The 22,472-nt window shown below is 42.7% G+C and overlaps 1 protein-coding gene across 3 annotated transcripts; it reads left to right on the top strand.

Annotated features, from left to right (window-relative positions):
* The first annotated feature begins 1,657 nt into the window (after window positions 1-1,657).
* On the top strand, window positions 1,658-15,543 carry scamp3 (secretory carrier membrane protein 3). 3 transcript variants are annotated; one of them, XM_058405007.1, is made up of 10 exons: window positions 1,658-1,967; window positions 2,032-2,105; window positions 2,197-2,280; window positions 3,468-3,596; window positions 7,575-7,698; window positions 9,087-9,215; window positions 11,313-11,472; window positions 12,531-12,632; window positions 12,747-12,864; window positions 14,286-15,543. In XM_058405007.1, the coding sequence occupies exons 2-10, from the start codon at window positions 2,052-2,054 to the stop codon at window positions 14,433-14,435; spliced, it is 1,050 nt and encodes a 349-aa protein (XP_058260990.1). In that variant the 5' UTR covers window positions 1,658-1,967; window positions 2,032-2,051; the 3' UTR covers window positions 14,436-15,543. The 3 variants fall into 3 exon arrangements, with proteins under 3 accessions (XP_058260990.1, XP_058260991.1, XP_058260992.1); XM_058405008.1 differs by having other exon boundaries at window positions 1,658-2,105; window positions 7,578-7,698; XM_058405009.1 differs by lacking the exon at window positions 12,747-12,864 and having other exon boundaries at window positions 1,658-2,105.
* Window positions 15,544-22,472: the final 6,929 nt, after the last annotated feature.

The following is a 22,472-nucleotide window of genomic DNA, read 5'->3' as shown; positions in this document are numbered from 1 at the left end:
CTTCTGTTTCCGTTGTGTTTGCACATGTACTTGCCCCGCCCCATCCTTCCCCCCTTTCCCCGCCTCTGCACACCTGTTATTACGTTCTCCTTACGTTATTACCTATAATTATTACCTTCCCTATTTATACCTGCTGTCTTGCGCTTGTGTTTTGCTGTCCCCTTGGCTTTTGTTACCTGGTTTTGTCTCCTGGTTTCTGCTGTTTGTTTTGTGTTTGTAATTTTGTATTTAGGTCACCTAGTTTCCATGTGTTTGTAGTTTTGGTTTTTTTAGTAATAAATCCCCCGTATCTCATCTTATCCCTGCATTTGGGTCTGGATTCTGTACCTATCGAGGCACTCTCTCCTGCCAAAATTCCTCCTGAAACATGGTTAGCCCTGAGCTGGTTTCACTCCTCTTTAGAAGAAAAATCATGATTAGGTATAGATGATGCCATTCAATCTGTACCACACTAAAGGTGCTTACGGTTTACGGTTCGAGTCATCTGCTGTGCATGGACAAACCTTCACAGTACTGAACGATTTTAACCTACAAATGCAAACATGTAATGGTCAATATTTTAAGTTGAACCGATTAACTGACTCACCTTAGAAGACCAGCAGTCTAGTTTTGTTGGGATTACGGTTCAGGATGAGATCTGAGCAGAAACAGTAGTGTCTGAAGGAGGGATGGAGAGAATGTGTTGAGTGTCATTTTCATAGCACTGGTATCAAACCCCATATGGGATATGACTTCACTGAGAGAATAAGTATAAAAGTAGACTAGAAGAGGACAGAGTACTGAGCCTTGTGGGACACCAGAAAAGAGTCTGTGTGGAGCAGATATGAATGACCATCCAGACAGGAAGCTCTGGTTCTGTACACTTATTTCTGACATACAGACTTCATCCACTCTTTAACTGCTTGTTTCTTCTTCCAATCTTCCTAGAAATGGTTTTCCTCTGCTGGGAATCTTTGCAAAGCACCGTAAACTCTTACAAAGTCAGACAACTGGGACTGATAGATAGATAGAGAGAGAGAGAGAGAGAGAGAGAGAGAGAGAGAGAGATACACTTTATTTATCCCAATGGGAAATTTACATTCTTTAAAAAATATTAAGATTTAATAAAAGTCTCCTAACAAAAACATCACCACTTTAATGAGTATACATTATTCTCTGTTAAACAGCAATACTTTTTAATCTGTGTTACTACAGAAACAATAACATATTAGAACTTTAATATATCTCGTTTAAAAACTTTTAATTGATTAATTAATACATTTTTTTAAATTATTATTTATATTAATGAAGCCTAGGTCTTAGGTTATGTGACACATTCGCCAGACAAGTCCGTGTGAATGCGCTGTTACCATGGAAACATGAAACTGCTTTCATGACATAGTAAGTAAAATAAATAATAATAATTAACGAAACGAGACACTAATCCAAAATAATGAGATATTAAATAAAAAAATTATGACACAGAATTGAACAGAATTAAATCCTGTGTAGGATCTATTTTAACTACTACAGAAACAGTAACGCATTGGAACCGCGCATTAATATTAACCTACGGTAAAATGTACGAAAGTAAACATTTTTTTTTTCCGGAACTACTTTTCCGAGCAAGATACGACGCTTTAACGCGCCCGAACACTTCCGCGAGACACGCCCAGTCGTGTCCTCACTGTTCACGTGCTGTGTAGAGCTTCAGTCACATGACTCTTGCACTTCCCTGTTCTCTTCCTTAATGGCGATACGATTAACAAAAGAAATATAAATACGTGTGTAATGCTTGTCCGGTTTTAAAAGCATAGCGTGACACGATACAGGGGGATTAGTTACGTCGAGAAGGACCGGACACTGAATATCTCTTGTTGACACGGAGGATTCTTCCTTAAACCACACAGGAGGCGATTTGACGCAGCTCGTGCTTAGCTCATCTCCGTCAATCAATAATAAATCAAGAAAGTGATCCAGATGTGCTGGTAAGCGTGCAGGACAGTTGTGCTCTCTGAAATCCACCTTCTAGAAACTCACTCTGCTCTCCAGATTCCAGAAATTGATCCGAGATGTCGAAGTACACGAGCTTCCCAGATCCCCACGAGGACCACAACCCATTCCAGGTGAAGTCTGGATCATCTACTGGAAGTGTGTTTAGGTTTGTTTACAATAAAATCGCTCCTCTAACAGTGTGTGTGTGTTTAATGCTTACAGGATCCTTCAGTGGTTCAACACAGCAGCACCACAGACTACCCCACACTGGACCTCTACAATCCCTTCGATAACAGGGCGACCGGGGTAAAGAGGAAAAATCTCATCTCTTTACAGATCATAAATGAACATGCATATGGGATTCTTAAACACGTCAGCGCTCGGGGACTCTAAACCAGGGATCCTCAAATCTGGCCCATGAGATCCATTTTCTTGCAGAGTTTAGCTCGAACCTTAATCAGACACACCTGAGCATGCTAATCAGTGTCTTCCCGGGATCGTTAGAAAGTCACAGGTAGAGGACTTGAAGCTAAACTAGTTAATGCAGTGCATCGGCCCGTCCAGGGCAAGATTTGAGGAGCCCTGCTCTAAACCTATACACGTGTACGCCTAGCAGAAATGATAGGACATACACCCTGTATGCCTAGATGTTCAGAAAAATCTGAGATGTTTGTCGTCATCGTTGTTACGATATATATCGTGCCCCTGGTCTTAAGAGAACGTTTATTGTCCTGTTGAGATGATGAAAGTTTTCCTTCCTTTCTTCCTTCCTTCCTCGTGATGGAGAATGAACACAGATGACGAGATATTTTTCTCCTGATCTGGAAACGCATGCCATAAATGAGCGTGTGTGTGTTTTAACCTTAATCAGCAAGAGGAAATAGCTGCTGCTTCACAAAACAGTGACGCTACAGTCATCCTGAGCATGTGATGGCTTTCATTACCGGTCAGTTCGCCGGGCCGGGATGTCTGTGATGTCTTAAGATGAATGAACGTTTAGAAAATAGGATCTAATTGCGACAGAATGGCTGTGAGAGCAGTATATGAAAGCGTGTGACCGTCCATACGGTGCTAGAACGCTCCTGCTATGCGATCTCTGAAAATGGATTACGTTATTGTGGAAAAATGTGAAAAAATCTGTTGTGATCTTCGTGTAATGGTGCAAGAAAGAATTATTTAAAAACAGCTAACACGAGGTGGACTAACAAGGGACGTGTGTGTTTAAGACGTTACTAATGAGGAAGGAGTAGTTTAGTATATAGTCTGTGTCATTAACCCAGTGTACCCGGTGTGTGTTGAGTGTAACATGTAAGTCTGTATGCATCATATGAGCTCACGGTTTCAGATCTAGACTCAGACTAGAAGGTTATGTGTCATATTTAGTATATTATATATTTATTGACTCCATATCAGAAACACACCTCTTAATTCACCATATAACCCTGACGCTATTGATACACTGCGATTTTTCTTTTTTGTCTCCCATATTCTAGCCTCCGCCTCCTTACGAAGCTCCGCCTCAGACCACACCCCAAGTGGCACCCGCAACCATCCCACCTCAGACTCTGCCTAGCAGGACTACACCCACTGAACCCAGGAATTATGGCTCCTACAGCACACAGGTGTGTTTCTTATCTTCAGATTCGATTAGACGCTCGAGTCGAGTCCACCCAAAGGTCAGAAAGCGTAGTAACCGGTGACGTAAATAACACTGATGATCTCATCATGGCACCTGTTAGTGGGTGGGATATATTAGGCAGCAAGTCAACATTTTGTCCTCAAAGTTGATGTGTTAGAAGCAGGAAAAATGGACAAGAGTAAGGATTTGAGCAAGTTTGACCAAAAGGGCCAAATTGTGATGGCTAGACCACTGGATCAGAGCATCTCCAAAACTGCAGCTCTTGTGGGGTGTTCCCGGTCTGCAGTGGTCAGTATCTATCAAAAGTGGTCCAAGGAAGGAACAGTGGTGAACCAGTGACAGGGTCATGGACGGCCAAGGCTCATTGATGCATGTGGGGAGTGAAGGCTGGCCCGTGTGATCCGATCCAACAGATGAGCTACTGTTACTCAAAATGCTGAAGAAGTTAATGCTGCTTCTGATAGAAAGGGGTCAGAATACACAGTGCAGGACGGGTCAGCAAAAGAAGGGCCAACACAATATTAAGCAGGTGGTCATAATGTTATGCCTGATCGGTGTGCATCACTCATCTCAGGTGGCTAGTTGCTAATCAGACAAAAGAAGAACATGAAAGTGTCCAGGTTATTACACACCACATTGTCACTCAAGTCAAAAATGACGTGAATCTGATTCAGACTTCAGTTCAGTCCAGCACAGCACACGTACCTCACACTACCTTGTGAGTGTCACTGCTGAGTTTTTTCTTGAGTGATCCCCTTCCACTGGACAATTCCATATCAGGTCAGATGTATGCAGATATACCACACCGTATATATGATGTGAGAGCAGAAAATGTACAGAGGAATGTCCCTCTAACAGAAGCTCTCCTAGCTTTGTGGATTTGCTGAGATAAAATCGCACTTTAATACGGACTTCACCAGCACATTAGTGATGAAGTGTGGTGTACTGTTTACTGCACACTCTAATCAGTTAAGTGGCCCATCTAATCTCTCTCTCTCTCCCCCTCTCCCCCTCCCTCTCTCCCTCTCTCCCCATCCAATAATTGATGTATTTTTCATTCCCTTTTGTTATAATTTGATCTGATTGTGTGGTTCTGTGTGTCCTGAGGCTGTTGTGTGTTGGTGTAGCTGCAAAGTGCGGGACAACTCCATATTACATTCATGTGCATGTAAAGGCAGACGTCCCAGTTTTGGTCTGGCTCGCAGTCTCCGCTCTAATTCATCCCAAAGGTGTTCTATGTGGGTTGAGGCCAGGCCTCTATGAAGTTCCTCCACACCAAACTCACTCATCCATGTCTTTATGGACCTTGCTTTGGTCACTGGTGTGCAGTCATGTTGGAACAGGAAGGGGTCATCCCCAAACTGTTCCCACAAAGCATGAAATTGTCCAAAATGTCTTGCTATGCAGGAGCATCAAGAGTTCCTTTCACTGGAACTAAGGGGCCGAGCCCAACCCCTGAAAAACAACACCGGGATTCAATGATTTGGAGGGGTGTCCCAATACTTTTGGCAATATAGTGTATTTGTCAGTAAGGGAATTTAGGCAGGAATCCAGTTAGACCTTTGCTTAAGACACTGTGTTGTGTAAGGAAGTCTATAATTTTGGATTTTATGAAGCTGTAGAAATCCCTTCCCCAGTCCACTGTTCACACAGATGTCCAGATAAGTGTTCTGGGGGTATAATTTATCTCCATTTTTGAATATAGGGCTTATGAGTCCTTGGTTCCAGATCTCAGGGAAGTGACCTACACTGAGGATTAGGTTGAAAAGTTTTAGTACGGCCAATGTGATTTAACAATTTGTGTGTTTCATTTGTTCATTTGGTTTAAAATGCCGTCAGGTCCACAGGCTTTGCTAGGCTTTAATTCTTTTAGTTTGGTTTTAGTTTAATAATCTGGTGATCTAGTGGGTCACAAATTTTCTGTTGTTCAGGATTGATGGGTGCTTTTTGGTAAAGTCTTCTGAAAGGTTTCACACAAACATCTCCATCTTGGATGGCTAAATTGTCTGGATATATATATTTTATTTAATGCATTTCCAATTCTCCCTAAAGTTGGAGTCGGGGTTCATCGATTCTTCGATGGAGTGGGTTTGGTTTTTCGGAGATGCTGCTTCGTTTTTCTTTTGGAGTGTTTGTTTATACTTTTTCAATGTCTCCCAGTATAAACTCTTGGATTTCTGGCGCTCGGTGTTTTTGATTGAATAGGTGTCTTAGTGTTTTTCTTCTATTTCTGCAGTCCAGATCAAACAGTGTTTTGTCTCGTGTCCGGCATTGGGCTGTTAAACTGGGCCGCCTGTGGGGTTTGGGGTTTCCCTTGAGTCTCGGTCGTCTCACTGGATCTCGGTTGTTGGAGATGGTGTGGTGTGTTGGTGGTCCGAATTGGACCCTTCTGCTCTGGTTCTGCTGTCTAGGCTCCGCTCTGGTCACCGTTTCCACTTAGTTTGTTTTGGTCTTGTGTATTATTATTAGTATTGCAGATAGAGAGTTCATATTTTGCTTGTTGATGTTTTCTTTAAGGGGTTAGTGAAGTCTACTTCTTCACCTGTTTGTACATTTTAAATCTCCACAGATCAGCAGCACAATTCCCCAGGCCTGGATATGGCTGATGTTTCTTGTTCAGTGTTAGAGATCAAATTTGCTTATTAAAGTACTGTGAGGATGTAAATTGCACACAGGAAAATGTGTTTGGAGTTGCTTTTTTATTTTTATCCAAATGTAATTGTCTTGTTTTAGCCAATTTTGATTAAATGTATCTATTCTGATTTAAACCAAATTATTATGCCCCCTGAGTTTCTGCCCTATGTGACTCCTGGGGGCTTTTTTTTTTTTTAGAGGTGACTGCCAGTCCTCCATCACCTGGGTCATGTCTCCTGTGTCCAATGTCTCCTGCAAAATAATAATAATTATGTCAGAGTCGTTCATTTCTTTTAGATATTTCTGGGTTGGTATTTTTCAGGCCAAACGTTGAGGATGATAAGTCCTTGGATGTTCCACCAAAAGATGATAAAATATTTATGTAGTATCATTTTTCAAAGCTGTTATGTTATTGGCTTGTTGTTTGATTAAAAGAGAAAACGTCTATCATTTTTAACTGGTTAGGTCATTTTCACCCTTAGTGAGTAAGTGGGTAATTAGTTAACTAAGCGATCAACCAATCAGTCTGTCAATCAATCACTTAATCCATTAATCATTTAGGGTCCTTTTCTAATGAGATGTTGAGCTTTTGTTTTTTGTTTCCCTTATATCTCTGCTCCTGTGTGGCCATCATGCAGCAGATCTGGTGCAGAAGTACGGTTCTGCTTCCATGTCCGTGGCAGCGGTCTAGTGTCCGGCATTGGGCTGTTAAACTGGGCTACCTGTGGGGTTTGGGGTTTCCTTTGAGTCTCTTACTGGATTTTGGTTGTTGGAGATTGTGTGGTGTGTTGGTGGTCTGAATTGGACTCTTCTGCTTTGGTTCTGCTGTCTAGGCTCTGCTCTGGTTGCTGTTTTCAGCATAGTTTGTTTTGGTCTGTGAGGACTGGTCCATCTTGTGACCCGATTTAGGATGCTGTGTTTAATTGTTTTGGCAAAGAGGTGTCTCTTTCTTGAGGTGGACGTTGCCATAGAGGGTGTATGCTCTGAGGGAAGGGTGATGAGGTAAATGCACACTGGGCTTGAGGGCACAGTCTGTTGGGATACTGGCATTGATATTGTTTATCTCTCTCTCTCTTGGCTCCCCTTCCTCTCTCTCTCCTCTATCATTCTCCTCTCTCTCCCACTTCTCTCTCTCTCTCTCTCTCTCTCCTGTCTCCCCTTCCTCTCTCTCACCCCTCCCTTCTCCTCTCTCTCCTCCTTCTCTCTCTCTCTCCCCTCCCTTTTCCCATCTCTCCCTTCTCTCTTTCTCTCCATCTCTCTCTCTTCCCTCCCTCCTTCTCTCCCTCTCCCTCTTTCTCTCTCTCTCTCTCTCTCTCTCTCTCTGTAGCAGTCTGCAGTGAACGCCACAACAGCCGATTTGCTGAAGAAGCAGGAGGAGTTGGAGAGGAAAGCGAGAGAGCTGGAGAGGAGGGAGAGAGAGCTCGACTCCCAAAGCCGCAGCACAGGATCCTGTGAGTATCAGACGTCCGAGTCAGATGGACACACGGAGGTCCTAGTTTCTTCAGCTGTTTCAGTGATTCATTATTAGTTATAAAACACAAAACTTTAATCATGACTCACTTTCTGATTCACATTCACTCTGTTTTTAATGTTTGTATACGTGGCTGATCTTCGATGGACCTTTTCATCGTCATTCACTGAAATGATAAAAACATCCCTCTAGGTGCATTTAAGCCATTCAGAGTAACACCAATACAAAAATATGTGCACCCCTGACCATCACATCCATATGTGGTTACCACAAATTTGGAAACAAAGGATGTCCAGAATGTTTTTGGATGCTTTAAGATTTAGAATTTTCCTTCACTGGACACTAAGAGACTCGAACCCTGTTCCAACATGACGATGTTCCTGTACACAAAGCACAGAGCTCCATATCAACATGGTGTGTTAATGTCCTGTCCTGTCCTGTCCTGGAAGAGCTGGAGTGTCCTGCACAGAGCCTCTGTCTCTGACTCAACCTCACTGAACAACTTAGGGATGAACTGGAATCAAAGTTGTCCACAAACTTATTGGCCATAGTGTGATTTTTTTTTTCTCTGCCTGTATATCCAGGTTTGGGTCATGTGATGTTTGGTTAAGAAGGTGAACCAAATCCAGCATGGGTAATTAGGTAGAGCTTTTATGAATTTCATTATGTAGGAAACAGTGACCAAATGGCTTTATGGGGAATATGCAGATCCGTACCACACGGAAAATCCAAATTCCTTTCCCTTCCTGTCCCTGTCCTTTCCTGTCCCTGTCCCTTGCCTTCCTCATCCCGTCCCTGTCCTGTCCTTAACCTTCCCTTCACTCCCTCCTTTCCTTTCGTTCATTCCTTCATTCCTTCCTTGCCTTTATCCCTTCCCTTCCCCTTCATTCCCTTCCTTTTCCTTCCCTTCCTTTCTCTTCCCTTCCCTTCACTGTCCGGGTCTTTCCCCTTCCTTCCCTTCCCTTCCTGTTCTTTCCCTTCCCTTCCTTTTCCCTTCCTTTTCCCTTCCCTTCCCCTTCATTCCCTTCCTTTTCCTTCCCTTCCTTTCTCTTCCCTTTCCCTCTCTTCTCTTCCCTTTCCCTTTCCTTCCTCCCTTCCTTCCCCTTCCCCCATCCCCCTTCTCTTCCCTTTCCCTTTCCTTCCTCCCTCCCTTCCCTTCCCTCCCCTTCCCTCCTTCCTTTCTTTCCTTTGAGATCCATTGATTGTAAATGTACTTATGCAGCAGGTGTAAAAATGTCCTGGTCCTTTAACAGTTCAGTGTTTATTGTTTGTCACTGTAGAGAGCAGGAAGATAATGATGCTTGTATATCAGGAAGAAGCTGAAGATGTTTGTTCTGCATGGATGAATGACTTAACTCTTCTTTTCAGCCTCTCAGAAGAATTGGCCTCCGTTGCCATCCTTCTGTCCGGTGGGTCCGTGCTTCTATCACGACATTAACGTGGAGATCAGCCAGGGCTTTCAGCGCATCGTCACCATCATGTACTACTTCTGGATGTGTAAGTGCTGTTTATTTGTTATTAAATAAATGTGATGATTCACCGTGATCCAGGTCATGTGATTATATTCAGTTATGAACTTTAGAGTTCTTTATCCCTCATCTGAATTAGCTGAAACTTCATCTTGATTGGATATTACTTTTTACGTTAATTTTAGTTAGTAGAACAGATATCAGTACATTAGAATAAAGGTTCTGGCCTGTATCACAGCTAGCTTGATCATTAGAGACTAATTTTAAGTCTTTATTTGTCACGTATACGTTACTGCACAGTCTTTGTTTGCATATCCCATCCTTGGATGTTGGGGACAGAGCACAGGGTCAGCTGTCATGCAGTGCCCCTGAGGCAGGGTGGGTTGGGGGGGCTTGCTCAAGGGCCCAATGGTGGCAGCTTGACAGTGCTGGGGCTCGATCTCCAATCTTCTGGTCAACAACCCAGAGCCTTAACCACCTGAGCTACCACCGCACCCAAATCTATAGCCAGATTTCTATAAAGCTATTTTAAAATCATGTTTATTGTGGAATAGAAATTAATAATGCTTATTTAATTAAAAAATACGTCTCATGAAATTTATTTATTAATTCTCTGCTGTTGCTCTGTTAGGGTTTGATGTTTAAACTTGCAGTAACAGGTTTCAACCACTAGAGGTCAAAAAGCCAGTCTCATATATATATACACACACACTATATTGCCAAAAGTATTCGCTCACCTGCCTTGACTCGCATATGAACTTAAGTGACATCCCATTCCTAATCCATAGGGTTCAATATGACGTCGGTCCACCCTTTGCAGCTATAACAGCTTCAACTCTTCTGGGAAGGCTGTCCACAAGGTTTAGGAGTGTGTTTATGGGAATTTTTGATCATTCTTCCAGAAGCGCATTTGTGAGGTCACACACTGATGTTGGACGAGAAGGCCTGGCTCTCAGTCTCCGCTCTAATTCATCCCAAAGGTGTTCTATCGGGTTGAGGTCAGGACTCTGTGCAGGCCAGTCAAGTTCATCCACACCAGACTCTGTCATCCATGTCTTTATGGACCTTGCTTTGTGCACTGGTGCACAGTCATGTTGGAAGAGGAAGGGGCCAGCTCCAAACTGTTCCCACAAAGTTGGGAGCATGGAATTGTCCAAAATGTCTTGGTACGCTGAAGCATTCAGAGTTCCTTTCACTGGAACTAAGGGGCCAAGCCCAGCTCCTGAAAAACAACCCCACACCATAATCCCCCCTCCACCAAACTTTACACTTGGCACAATGCAGTCAGACAAGTACCGTTCTCCTGGCAACCGCCAAACCCAGACTCGTCCATCAGATCGCCAGATGGAGAAGCGCGATTCGTCACTCCAGAGAACGTGTCTCCACTGCTCTAGAGTCCAGTGGCGGCGTGCTTTACACCACTGCATCCGACGCTTTGCATTGCACTTGGTGATGTATGGCTTGGATGCAGCTGCTCGGCCATGGAAACCCATTCCATGAAGCTCTCTGCACACTGTTCTTGAGCTAATCTGAAGGCCACATGAAGTTTGGAGGTCTGTAGCGATTGACTCTGCAGAAAGTTGGCGACCTCTTCGCACTATGCGCCTCAGCATCCGCTGACCCCGCTCCGTCAGTTTACGTGGCCTACCACTTCGTGGCTGAGTTGCTGTCGTTCCCAAACACTTCCACGTTCTTATAATACAGCTGACAGTTGACTGTGGAATATTTAGGAACGAGGAAATTTCACGACTGGATTTGTTGCACAGGTGGCATCCTATCACAGTTCCACGCTGGAATTCACTGAGCTCCTGAGAGCAACCCATTCTTTCACAAATGTTTGTAAAAACAGTCTGCATGCCTAGGTGCTTGATTTTATACACCTGTGGCCATGGAAGTGATTGGAACACCTGATTCTGATTATTTGGATGGGTGAGCGAATACTTTTGGCTATATAGTGTGTGTGTGTATATATATGTATATGTGTATATATATATATATATATATATGTATATGTATGTATGTGTGTATGTATGTATGTATCCACAAGATTGCATTGCTATGGCTTTTGTTGTCTAGTTTTAATTATTTTTAATCCTTTTTTTGTCTTCTTTCTTTCTCCATAAAGGTTCAGCTTGCACTCTGGTCTTCAACTTCATCTCCTGTCTTTCTCTCTTTTGTGTGGACGCTGGTAGCGGTGTAGGCTTCGGCCTCGCCATCCTCTGGCTCCTGCTCTTCACCCCCTGCTCCTTTGTCTGTTGGTACAGGCCTGTGTATAAAGCATTCAGGTATGTACCACTGAGCGTGTCCGCATTACACCCCTGTTTTTAATACGTTCTCGTCCAGTGTAGAGATACAGTAGCAGGTACAGTGTTCCACAATTGGGCAGGAAAGAAATATTCTTCTTTACAAATTTAAATACTAATTTGATTAAAGTGTACACCCCTGTTACTGTCAAACCCCTAAATTATTTCTGTGCAAACTATTGAAATCAGAAGTCACGTAATTGGTGGAACGAAGTCCATTTGTGTGCAAAAGTGTCATCTCATCACATTCGATCAGCCATAACATTGTTAGAGGTGAAGTGAATAACACTGATGATCTCCTCATCATGGCACCTGTTAGTGGGTGGGATATATTAGGCAGCAGGTCAACATTTTGTCCTCAAAGTTGACGTGTTAGAAGCAGGAAAAATGGACAAGCGTGAGGATTTGAGCGAGTTTGACCAAAAGGCCCAAATTGGATCAGAGAATCTCCAAAACTGCAGCTCTTGTGGGGTGTTCCCGGTCTGCAGTGGTCAGTAGACAGAGAGTCAGAGACAGGGTCATGGGCAGTCAAGGCTCGCTGATGCACGTGGGGAGCGAAGGCCGGCCCGTTTGATCCGATCCAACAGACGAGCTACTGTTGCTCAAATTAATGAAGAAGTTAATGCTGGTTCTGATGGAAAGGGGTCAGAATACACAGTGCAGGACGGGTCAGGGCTGTTTTGGCAGCAAAAATGGGACCAACACAATATTAGGCAGGTGGTCATAATGTTATGCCTGATCAGTGTATATAGGCCAAAGAGATTGGATGAACCTCAAACCTCTCAGTGAAGCGTGGTGGTGGTAGCAGTGTTCTTCTCAATGTTCTCCATCACTTTTACATTGCATGGACGCCTTTTTGTGCCATATTCTGTCTATTTTTAACTGGTTGTGACGCTACAATATGTGGAAAAGTTGGTAGAAGTATTTGTTACTGTAATTAATGGTTTATTTAAACATGCAGCTGCTAAACTATTGGATATTGTTATATATTTGCTGGAATTCATTGAAGATAATATCTGGATCTTTCTGTATCTCAACAGGAGTGATAGTTCCTTCAACTTCTTTGTCTTCTTCTTCATCTTCTTCGTCCAAGTGGTGCTCTACGTCCTTATGACTATTGGAATTCCAGGCTGGGGTTTCAGGTGACATGAATGACCTCATTACGGTCCTGAAAGTCCTTTGTGCATTTTTCACTCTCGTTCATTTCACCTGCTTTTTACTTCTTTGCCTTTATCTCACTCTCTCTGCTTGTGCAGTGGATGGATAGTGGGTCTTGCTGCGTTAAAGACCAATACCGCGGTTGGGGTGATCATGCTCTTGAATGCACTGGTCTTCACTGGTCAGGCTGCCATGGGAGTGGTTCTGCTCAAGAAGGTAAACTCGGATTCTCTCTCTCGTAGTTTGCTCTCAGCTATATAACAATATAGAAAAACTGTCTGTGGTTCCTGCTGGATAAGAAGAAGTAAGGTTCTGATAGAAAAGAAGTAAGCAGCTAAACAAATGACCTTCTCAGGCTTGACCCTATCAAGATACATTCCTGTCAAAACCTGTTCTTGTACATCTTTATATCCAAAAATACCTCGGTTCTGGAGTTTCTGTACGTTTAACAGACTCCAAAATAAAACATAATCTTATATGGTTGGGTCAGAAGTTTACATAAACCTATACTATACTCAATCTCAACTAGGACATCTGCTATGTATAGATCATTGGTCAGTTAATAAGAGACCGATTAATTTCAGATTTAATTCACCATGTCAGAGCTAAAAGTGTCTATTCACCAAATCTTTAAACAAGCTGTGAGGAATATGTCTGTATTAAAGGGCTGTCCTGTAGGGGCAGTGTCTTTTTTGGCCTGTATACCATGAGAAAATGAGAAAAACTCTTCCAGATTGCCGAGTCTGGATTTTTAGGCCAGTCCTGGAATAGGGGTCATGTTTCTTGCAGGACAGACTTTCAGATCAAGATCTTAATGGAGGATGTTCACACTTTTATAGTTCCTCTGTTGTCTTGAGGTTCAATTGAAACATTCAGACCGACTCTGGGATTTTCTAAAGGACGAAGTGTCTGTGTGAACCAAGTGATTATTTAGATTCTTTATGCCTGGTTCCTTCAGGTATTCGGAAATTATTCCAAACTTAGAACTGGACTTGTGGAGGTCCACAGTTTTTTCCCTGAGATCCTGGCTAAGGGATTTTCTCATGGTGCTGCCGTAACGGTGGCGTTCACGGCCGCCTAAGTTAGGAGTAATTTCCGAATACCTGGTTCTGATAGAAAGGGATTAGAATACACCGTGCAGGACGGGTCAGGGCAGCAAAAGGGGGACCAACACAATGTTAGGCAGGTGGTCATAATGTTATGCCTGGTCATCGTACACTGAGGACAGTTGGGTTTGAGATCAAATGATGAATATGAGACGATGGATCAGAATTTCAGGTCCTAGTATTTACATCCAACTGCCACCAGTATGTAGTGTATCGAACACACGCACACACACACACACACACACGCATAAAAAGATCCAGGATGTCCTGTATAATCCCAGGGTGTGAGCTGAGCTGAAACAGTTGAGTGCTGTGATGTCATGTGCAGTTAGGAAAAGCAGCTAACAAACGATTAGCCATGCAGATTCCATTCATGCAAAGTAGCGTAACATTCAGCGAGCTTGTCTCATTTCCCTATCCGCTTTAATCGTTGGGCGCTAAGATCGAAGTCCTTTCATTTGCATCGCTTCTTTTGCTTACAGACAATGCAGTAATTCCATCACTAAGCTCTTTTTTATCGCCCCCGCACAGGTCCACTCTCTCTACAGGCAGACCGGTGCCAGCTTCCAGAAGGCCCAGGCCGAGTTCGCCACCGGAGTGCTTTCAAACGATGCCGTGCGCCAGGCGGCCGTGAACGCCACTGTTGCAGCAGCACAAGGAGGCCCCGCTGGATCGCGTTAGAGTGAAGGGGCACGTGATTGGGCAGCTGGGGAGACGATGAGTCTGACACTGTTACTCCACACGGAGCGCTCGGCCATTTCGCTTGCGTGGGAAGAATAGATGCAATTGATCAAGCCAAAATGTAATTGCTTGTTTGTTTGTTTGTTTCATTAACATCGTAATTAGCCTCGTTTATCACTCCCTTGACCACTCAACTGTCATTTCTGATGAACAGAACCATAGTCAGGGTTTCAGTGACAATGTTTGGGGGGGGGGGGGTTCTTAGTTCTTTATTGATAATGTGACTAAAAAAAATAATTAGGAAAGCAGTGCCAAGTATATGAGAGTGCACCACGCAGACGCCTCTCTTTTTCTCTCTCTTTCTCTCATTCTCTTTCATTTCACGTCTCTCTTACTTTCTCATCTTCTGTCTTTCTCTCATCTCTCTCTCCTTTCTTATCTCTCTCTTGTTCTCTCTCTCTCTCTCTCATCCTTTCTCTATCTTTCTTTCATCTCTCTCTCCTTTGTCATCTCTCTTTTTTTTTTTCTAATCCCCCCTGCCTATCTCTCATCCTCTCTCTTTCTTTTACATCTCTCTCTCTCACTCGCTCTCTCCATCTATTTCTCTCTATCTCTCATTTTCTCTCTTTCTTTTGTCTCTCTTTCTTGTTCTTTCTCATCCTCCCTCTCTCACTCTCTTTCTTTCACCACATCTCTCTCTCTCTCTCCCTCCTGGAGCATAAACACGTGATATTTATTCGATGGTCAGTCAGGCGTTTATCCATGTTCTCCTGTAGGACACGGAAGCACTTCAGAGGGACCAGAAGCTGTATTTGAGTAATTCTCATTCTTGCCTCCGTGACTCTTTATTTTTTGTTAATGATGTTGCGAAAAATAAAAATTAAAAAAAAGGAAAAAAATATCAGACATTAAATCCAATAGCCAAAATTAGGAAGGAGCTGCAGTATAAAAGGCTCTCTACATACGAGGAAAGAAACCAAATGAAGCTGGAGGAGAACAATACTGATATTTGCCTTTATTAAATATTGAATTATAATCTTGCTTTGTAATCTCATACCGCGTGCCAAAAGTCTTTCGGCTCTGTGTAAAAAAAAAAAACAGAAAACAGTCAGGAGTGACATGAATAATTTTCACCTCTCTTTACGAATCTCTTTCTTTGTGAAAGATTAGTTGCTTCGGCTGAACGTAACGCCGCCTTATACCTCGCCCCTGCCACTGACGTACAGATTTACGGCTCCCGGATTTGTGTTTATTTTAAGAAGTCCTTCTGCATGGTGGATTTCCTTTTTCTTTTCACTGTACCCTTGGTGTTGCTTAAACTTATTTGCTCAAGACGTCTCACCATCTATCTCCTGCTCATCTCTTACTCACCTGAAATGTAAATAAATCACAAAATTAATACACTGTTCCTTCATAGAAAAACCTTCGTCCGGTCATTTTGTGACTAAAACAGGTCCAGACTGTTAGAACTCAACACGCAGACTGCCAGCAGCAGCCATCATCCTGGACATTCGTGTGTGATGTATGTAAATGCTACGTGTAACTAACGTCCTGTCCTCCTACTGCAATCTCCACTCCACATTTTTGCACGGTGCCAAATGTATTTATCTAGTTCCAGTTCCGTCTGCAGTTATTTCGTCCTCTTGGTTCTCTGAGCTTTTTTTTGTTTTTGTGTTTTGTTGGGGGTTTTTTGGCTCTAATGCACTTGATCCAAGCCTTCCTGTTTTTTTGGATATCGTTCTGTGAGATCAGGTGAACACTAAAATGTGCTGCTTGTCCTGTTTTGTCTGTGTTTGTTCATTTGTTTTAATAAAAAATAAAATTAATGCAAAAACAATAAAATGGCCTCAAAGAATCAGACCTGTACTTGGATCGATTTAATTCTACACTTATATTTAAGGTTTCTATAAAGGTTTATAGGTCCATGAATCTTGCCTTTCTTATAGCTCCAGTTTCCCTGGATAGGTATTAACATCTAAGTAAAAAATAAATAAATAAATGGTGGTGGTGGTGGTGAAGTCACCACTAATGTACACCGATTAGCCATAACATTATGACCACCTGCCCGATTATGGCGTCGGTCCCCCTTTCGCTGCTAAAATAGCCCTGACCCGTCGAGGCATGATGGACTCCGCTAGGTCCCTGAAGGTGTGCTGTGGGATCTGGAACAAGATCCTTTAAATCCTGTATCTTGGGAGGTGGGCTTAAAGGATACTTACAGGACTTAAAGGACACTTTTGATAGATACTGACCACTACAGACCAGGAACACCCCACAAGAGCTGCAGATCCAGTGGTCTAGCCATCACAATTTGGTCTTTTTGGTCAAATCCTTCCTCTTGTCCATTTTTCCTGCTTCTAACACATCAACTTTGAGGACTAAATGTTCACTTGCTGCTTAATATATCCCACCCACTAACAGGTGCCATGATGAGGAGATCATCAGTCTTATTCACTTCACCGGTCACTGCTCCTGACCAGTGAAGTGTTACTCCTGACCGGTGAATATACATTTGGTGTGATTCTCATTTTATACTGAGACAAGAGAAATTTGGTCGTATATATAATAAAAGCACAAATGTTTGTATGAGCATCTCTGTGGAGCTTCTTTTAATCGGTTTGCTCAGTCCATCTGTCCTGTTATAGTAGCTGCTTCTTTCCACAGCTACAACATTGCATCATATCTCTTTAAAGGCTATTAATTACATTTAGAGCCAGCATCTGAGAAGCACTTTAAACATGTTACACTGCAACATAAGAAGCACACAGGAAATATTTTACTGTAATGTTGTTCTCTCTGTCTATTAAAGTCCAAAAGCATTTTGTTCGAGGGAGAAAAAAAAAACCCCAGCAAGCAAGTTAACCTTCAATTTTATTTAATTCAATTTTATTTGTATAGCGCTTTTAACAGTGGACACTGCCGCAAAGAGGCTTTACAGTAATGTAAAATATTCAGAATAATCTCCAGGTAGTCCACAAGATCCATCAGCAGTAAGCACCACCAACCAGAAGTAGGACATCAGGATAGATCAGGCAGGTCTGGTCTTTTGAGAAAGACAGAATATTAGGTATGCTTGTGATCATGTGATTACAAAGATTAAAGATCATGTAGGCTACATTGTGTTCAGAGACTAGCTGTGAGTATAACTAAAAGATGATGAAGGTGACAAGATGGGACATGATGCATCCAGCCACAAATACAAAGCCAAAAAGAAATAGCGTGGGCTGTAAAGCACTGGTTTGTATTCCCACCTCACATTCCGGGTGTTCCCAGGATTGGTTCTGGATACACAACTCTGCCCAGTATAAAGCTACATTCTTTGTGGCAAATTTTTTACTGTATAGAAATAATGTACATCGATCAGGTATAACATTATGAACAGTGGCCGGTGAAGTGAATCACACTGATGATCTCCTCATCATGGCACCTGTTATATTACACCGGATATATATACCTAACCCTAGGTGAACGTTTTGTCCTCAAAGTTGATGTGTTAGAAGCAGGAAAAACGGACAAGCGTAAGGATTTGACCAAAAGGACCAAACTGTGATGGCTGGATCAGAGCATCTCCAAAATTGGAGCTATTGTGGGGTGTTCCCGGTCTGCAGTGGTCAGTATCTATCAAAAGTGGTCCAAGGAAGGAACAGTGGTGAACCGGTGACAGGGTCATGGGCGGCCAAGGCTCATTGATGCACATGGGGAGTGAAGGCTGACAGACGAGCTACTGCTGCTCAAACTACTGCAGAAGTTAATGCTGGTTCTGATACAAAGGGGTCACAATACACAGTGCATGATGGGTCAGGGCTGTTTTGGCAGCAAAAGGGCGACCAACACAATATTAGGCAGGTGGTCATATGTAAATTATTCACCATATATATTCTTTATTACACCTTTCTAAGCTTACCTTTCCGGGTGTTTGGATGATCAGCAGTAGGTGTATAGATTCTGGTCATATGGATGTACAGTACTCATAGTGAGAGAAGATGGAAAAAGTATCCGGAGTCAGTCTGGCACTGGCGGCTGAGCCCAAAAGGACACTAGGAAACAAAGATGCCTAGTAACAGAAAAATGGGGATGATGCCAAGGTCCCAGGAGGACACTAGGAAACAAAAATGTCCTTTTCAAAAATGTCCATTTTTGTTTTCTAGTGTCCTTCTGGGCCCTTGGCATCATCCCCATTTTTCTGTTACTAGGCATCTTTGTTTCCTAGTGCACTGCCTCTCAGTCCAGTCCTCAGGGTCTTACAGATACACATACACACATAAGTGGTTCTTCTCCAAGCTGTTGCTAAAAAGTTTGAAGCATACAATTGTATAGAATGTCTTTGTATGTCTTAACATTTTCCTTTCACTGGACACTAAGAGACTCGAACCCTAATCCAGCATGACAATGTTCCTGTACACAAAGCACAGAGCTCTATGAAGACATGCTGTAGAGGTTAAGGTTGGAGTGGAAGAGTGTCCTGCACAGAGCTCCTGACTCTGACCTCAACCCCACTGAACACCTTTGGGATGAACTGGAACACTGAACCCCAGACCTCCTCACTCTTACAACACCAGTGTCTGATCACACTAATGCTCTTGTAGCTGAATGATCACTAATCCCCATAGACACAAATCTGACATCTAGTGGAAAGAGAAGCCTTCACAGAAGAGAACAGTGGAGAGTTCTCTGTGTGTGTGTGTGTGTGTGTGTGTGTGTTTGTTTGTGAAGGTGTGTATGCATGCATGGTGGTCTGCAATGGACTAGCATCCCACTCAGAGAGTATTCCCACCACGCCCAGCGTTCCCAGAATAGGCTGCGGATCCACCACGACTCTGACCAGCATTAAGTGGTTACTGAAAATGAATGAATGAAATTACATGAAGAAGAAGGCATGGGCCTCTGCACTGGAAACCACACTGCTATTTCTGTCATAGCTTTAAACTGAAGTGTAGTGTAGAGAACTGTTCTTTTATTGTTATTGTTATTATTATTATTATTCTGTCTACATGCTCATCTGGTTTAATGCAAGGTTCTGTTTCTGTTGTTGTTATCTATGATGTGAAAAAGTGTCCAAAGACTCCAGGGTCAAACACGGTCCACAGACTGATGTTAACTAGCCCATTGTTTCTCTGTTAGAACATACAGAATGATAGCTTTTTGATATGATATTGATATGCATGACATTTTTCGACAAACAGAAAGCAATGTTAATCATAATAATCGTATTTGTTTTCATCCTGCCTAAATTCTCCCACACCACACCACTGTTTCTCCTCCACTGGCTTCCAGTATCAGAAACTGACGTTTGCCTACAAAGCCAATCTCTCAGGGTAAGAGTTGGGTATGCACTATATTATCAAACGTTTTGGGACACCCCTCCAAATCATTGAATTCAGGTCAGTCATTGAATCCTGACCTCAACATCTTTGGGATGAATTAGAGTGGAGACACCGAGCCAGACCAAAACTGGAACATCTGCCTTTACATGCACATGAATGTAATATGGAGTTGCATATATAACCCTTTGCAGCTATAACAGCTTCAACTCTTCTGGGAAGGCTTTCCACAAGGTTTAGGAGTGTGTTTATGGGAATTTTTGACCATTCTTCTAGAAGCGCATTTGTGAGGTCAGACACTGATGTTGGACAAGAAGGTCTGGCTCTCAGTCTCCGCTCTAATTCATCCCAAAGGTGTTCTGTGGGGTTGAGGTCAGGACTCTGTGAAGTTCCTCCACACCAAACTCGCTCATCCATGTCTTTATGGACCTTGCTTTGGTCACTGGTGTACAGTCATGTTGGAACAGGAAGGGGTCATCCCCAAACTGTTCCCACAAAGAGCATGAAATTGTCCAAAATGTCTTGGTATGAAGCTGAAGCATTAAGAGTTCCTTTCACTGGAACTAAGGGGCCGAGCCCAACCCCTGAAAAACAACACCTGGATTCAATGATTTGGAGTGGTGTCCCAAAACTTTTGGAAATATAGTGTATGTGACCTAGGATGGGGCAACAGACTGCGGGTCAGTAGCACAGTCAAGGGGTCTGTGAGGGGGCAGGGCACATGCTTTGTCTTTGCTAAAAAAAGATTGAATATTTGGCATAGCAGGCTGTTTTCAGCTGGCTGATCCACTTGAGAGCTTTCAACTGAATGCAATAGTTGTAGTTGAATAAATGAATATGATATATATCATGGTGGTGGGGAGACCAGCTAGTGGTTTTGTGGCGCTATAGCCAGGGAATTCCAAGAACTAGGAGGTTTTCCATCACTGAGCATAATGTTCAAAAGTACAAAGACAATCATTAAGTCTTCCTGTCAGAGACCCGTATTTCTGGCGGAAGCTCAAGAATTTTGGACTGGCCCTTAACTACCTCTGTACCATGCTCTGTACCACTAGGTATGGCAATAGTTCCACCCACAACCAAAAGACTATCCATAAAACTTATCACTGGAACAGAATCTGAGTTTTATGGGACATTTAGCAGTCATGGTAGATGAAGAAGGCTGTAAATCACACCATCCCTCAGTCAATCAGCGCAAAATATGTTTGCTAGATGGCAGATGTTACCTGAAACCCCTAGTTATGGACATAGTTTTTACCTACAGGCTACCAGGTTTATTAATAACTCATATCCCACCCTCTTTAGATATCCAGTGAATATATAGTGAGTTGGTCATGGATGGCTATGGATCATAGCTGCTTGCTGCTCTGATAAATTCTACTTTAGTGAACGTTTAGAGATATCAAACTCTTACTCGATTAAAACAGGAAGTATGAAATGTTGAAATGAAGGTAGGTATTAAAACAATTAGAAGGGAAAAAATGTGATGAATTTTAGATTAATGTCGTGGTATTTCTTGTATCAAAACTACTCTAGAATATTATTTTACCTAAAACATCATCCAGTCTTTGTAGGTTTGCTGCATTTACCAGTTGTTGGCTGCATAGAAGTTGATGTTACCTACTAGTCAAAGAAACCAGGCTAAATAGCAGCTTTCTAGGGAGGTACAGAAGATCCCATGTTTAATGTCATAAATGTCTTTGCCTACGCCATTCTAGACCAGGATTCACTGCAGTCTGGAGGATTATCAATATTCAGAGAGATAGGAACAGCTCTACCTGTAAAATGAGACGTTTTCTTATTGATATGTTGATGAATTGATGCTAAACTGAGGGCGTATTGATATATAATGTAGTCACTAGAGAAAAGAGAAAAAGCCTCAACAAGTACTTTGAAGGTCAGATAAAAAAACTAAGCAGTAAAAAGTAATGACATGTATATTCTTGAACCTGTAATTAGTTAAGAGTATTTTTTTACTGCTTCCTTTTCACTACACTTAAGCATAGAAATGCTGTACAATGACCCAAGTATCTTTTATCCCTAGGCACAGACACTGACGTGACAGTTTCATGTTACACTAAACTGAAGGCCTGCAGTTTTTCCAGAGGAGTCCACAGACCCACAGCAAGCTTATCGACTGCAAAATCAACAGCGACGTGCCCAACCAGACCAAGGAGGGGTGTGTGAAGGCTAAATCTGTCTGTGAGAAGTGCTTCCAGTATGCACCATGCAGCGTTCGTAAGACTCACATATTGTCAGTGCGGCCAGATCATTTCAAATGTCCAGTAGCACTATGCCAAGGACTTTCTGATGTACTGGATAGCTTCTGGAGACTATGAGCACCATGGGAACGGTTGAGACAGTTACGACTCTTATTGAGATTGGTGCTACTTTCTGATTATTATGTCAACCTGAAGCAAAAAATTGTAGTAATGAACCCGTTCATATGAGTGGTGAAAAATGAGTTGAAAAAATTATAGAATTAGAAAAAGTATAGGAAAAGATAAGCCTTAAGGGCCTCCTGGTGGTCCAGCAGCAGCATCCCGTGCTCTCGTTGCCGTGACCCGGGTTTGATTCCCGGACAGGGCGCTAACCCAACCACTGAAGAGTTAACTGTCAGTGTCAGTGTCAGTCCCAAGCCCGGATTAAATGTGAGGGTTGCATCAGCAAGAGCATCTGATGTAAAACCTGTGCCTTATAGAAACATGTGGACTAA

Source organism: Hemibagrus wyckioides, linkage group LG12 (assembly GCF_019097595.1).
Source record: "Hemibagrus wyckioides isolate EC202008001 linkage group LG12, SWU_Hwy_1.0, whole genome shotgun sequence".
Taxonomy (NCBI): domain Eukaryota; kingdom Metazoa; phylum Chordata; class Actinopteri; order Siluriformes; family Bagridae; genus Hemibagrus; species Hemibagrus wyckioides.
The sequence above is the reverse complement of the archived record's forward strand: the minus strand, read 5'-3'. Positions and strand labels throughout refer to the sequence as shown.

What these genes read in the sequence shown, in the direction of transcription:
- scamp3 (XM_058405007.1), top strand. Translation starts at nt 2,052, where the DNA reads ATGTCGAAGTACACGAGCTTCCCAGATCCCCACGAGGACCACAACCCA. An exon ending in AGGACCACAACCCATTCCAG is followed by an intron (nt 2,106 to 2,196) that starts GTGAAGTCTGGA and finishes TAATGCTTACAG; the next exon opens with GATCCTTCAGTGGTTCAACA. An exon ending in CATGTACTACTTCTGGATGT is followed by an intron (nt 9,216 to 11,312) that starts GTAAGTGCTGTT and finishes TTCTCCATAAAG; the next exon opens with GTTCAGCTTGCACTCTGGTC.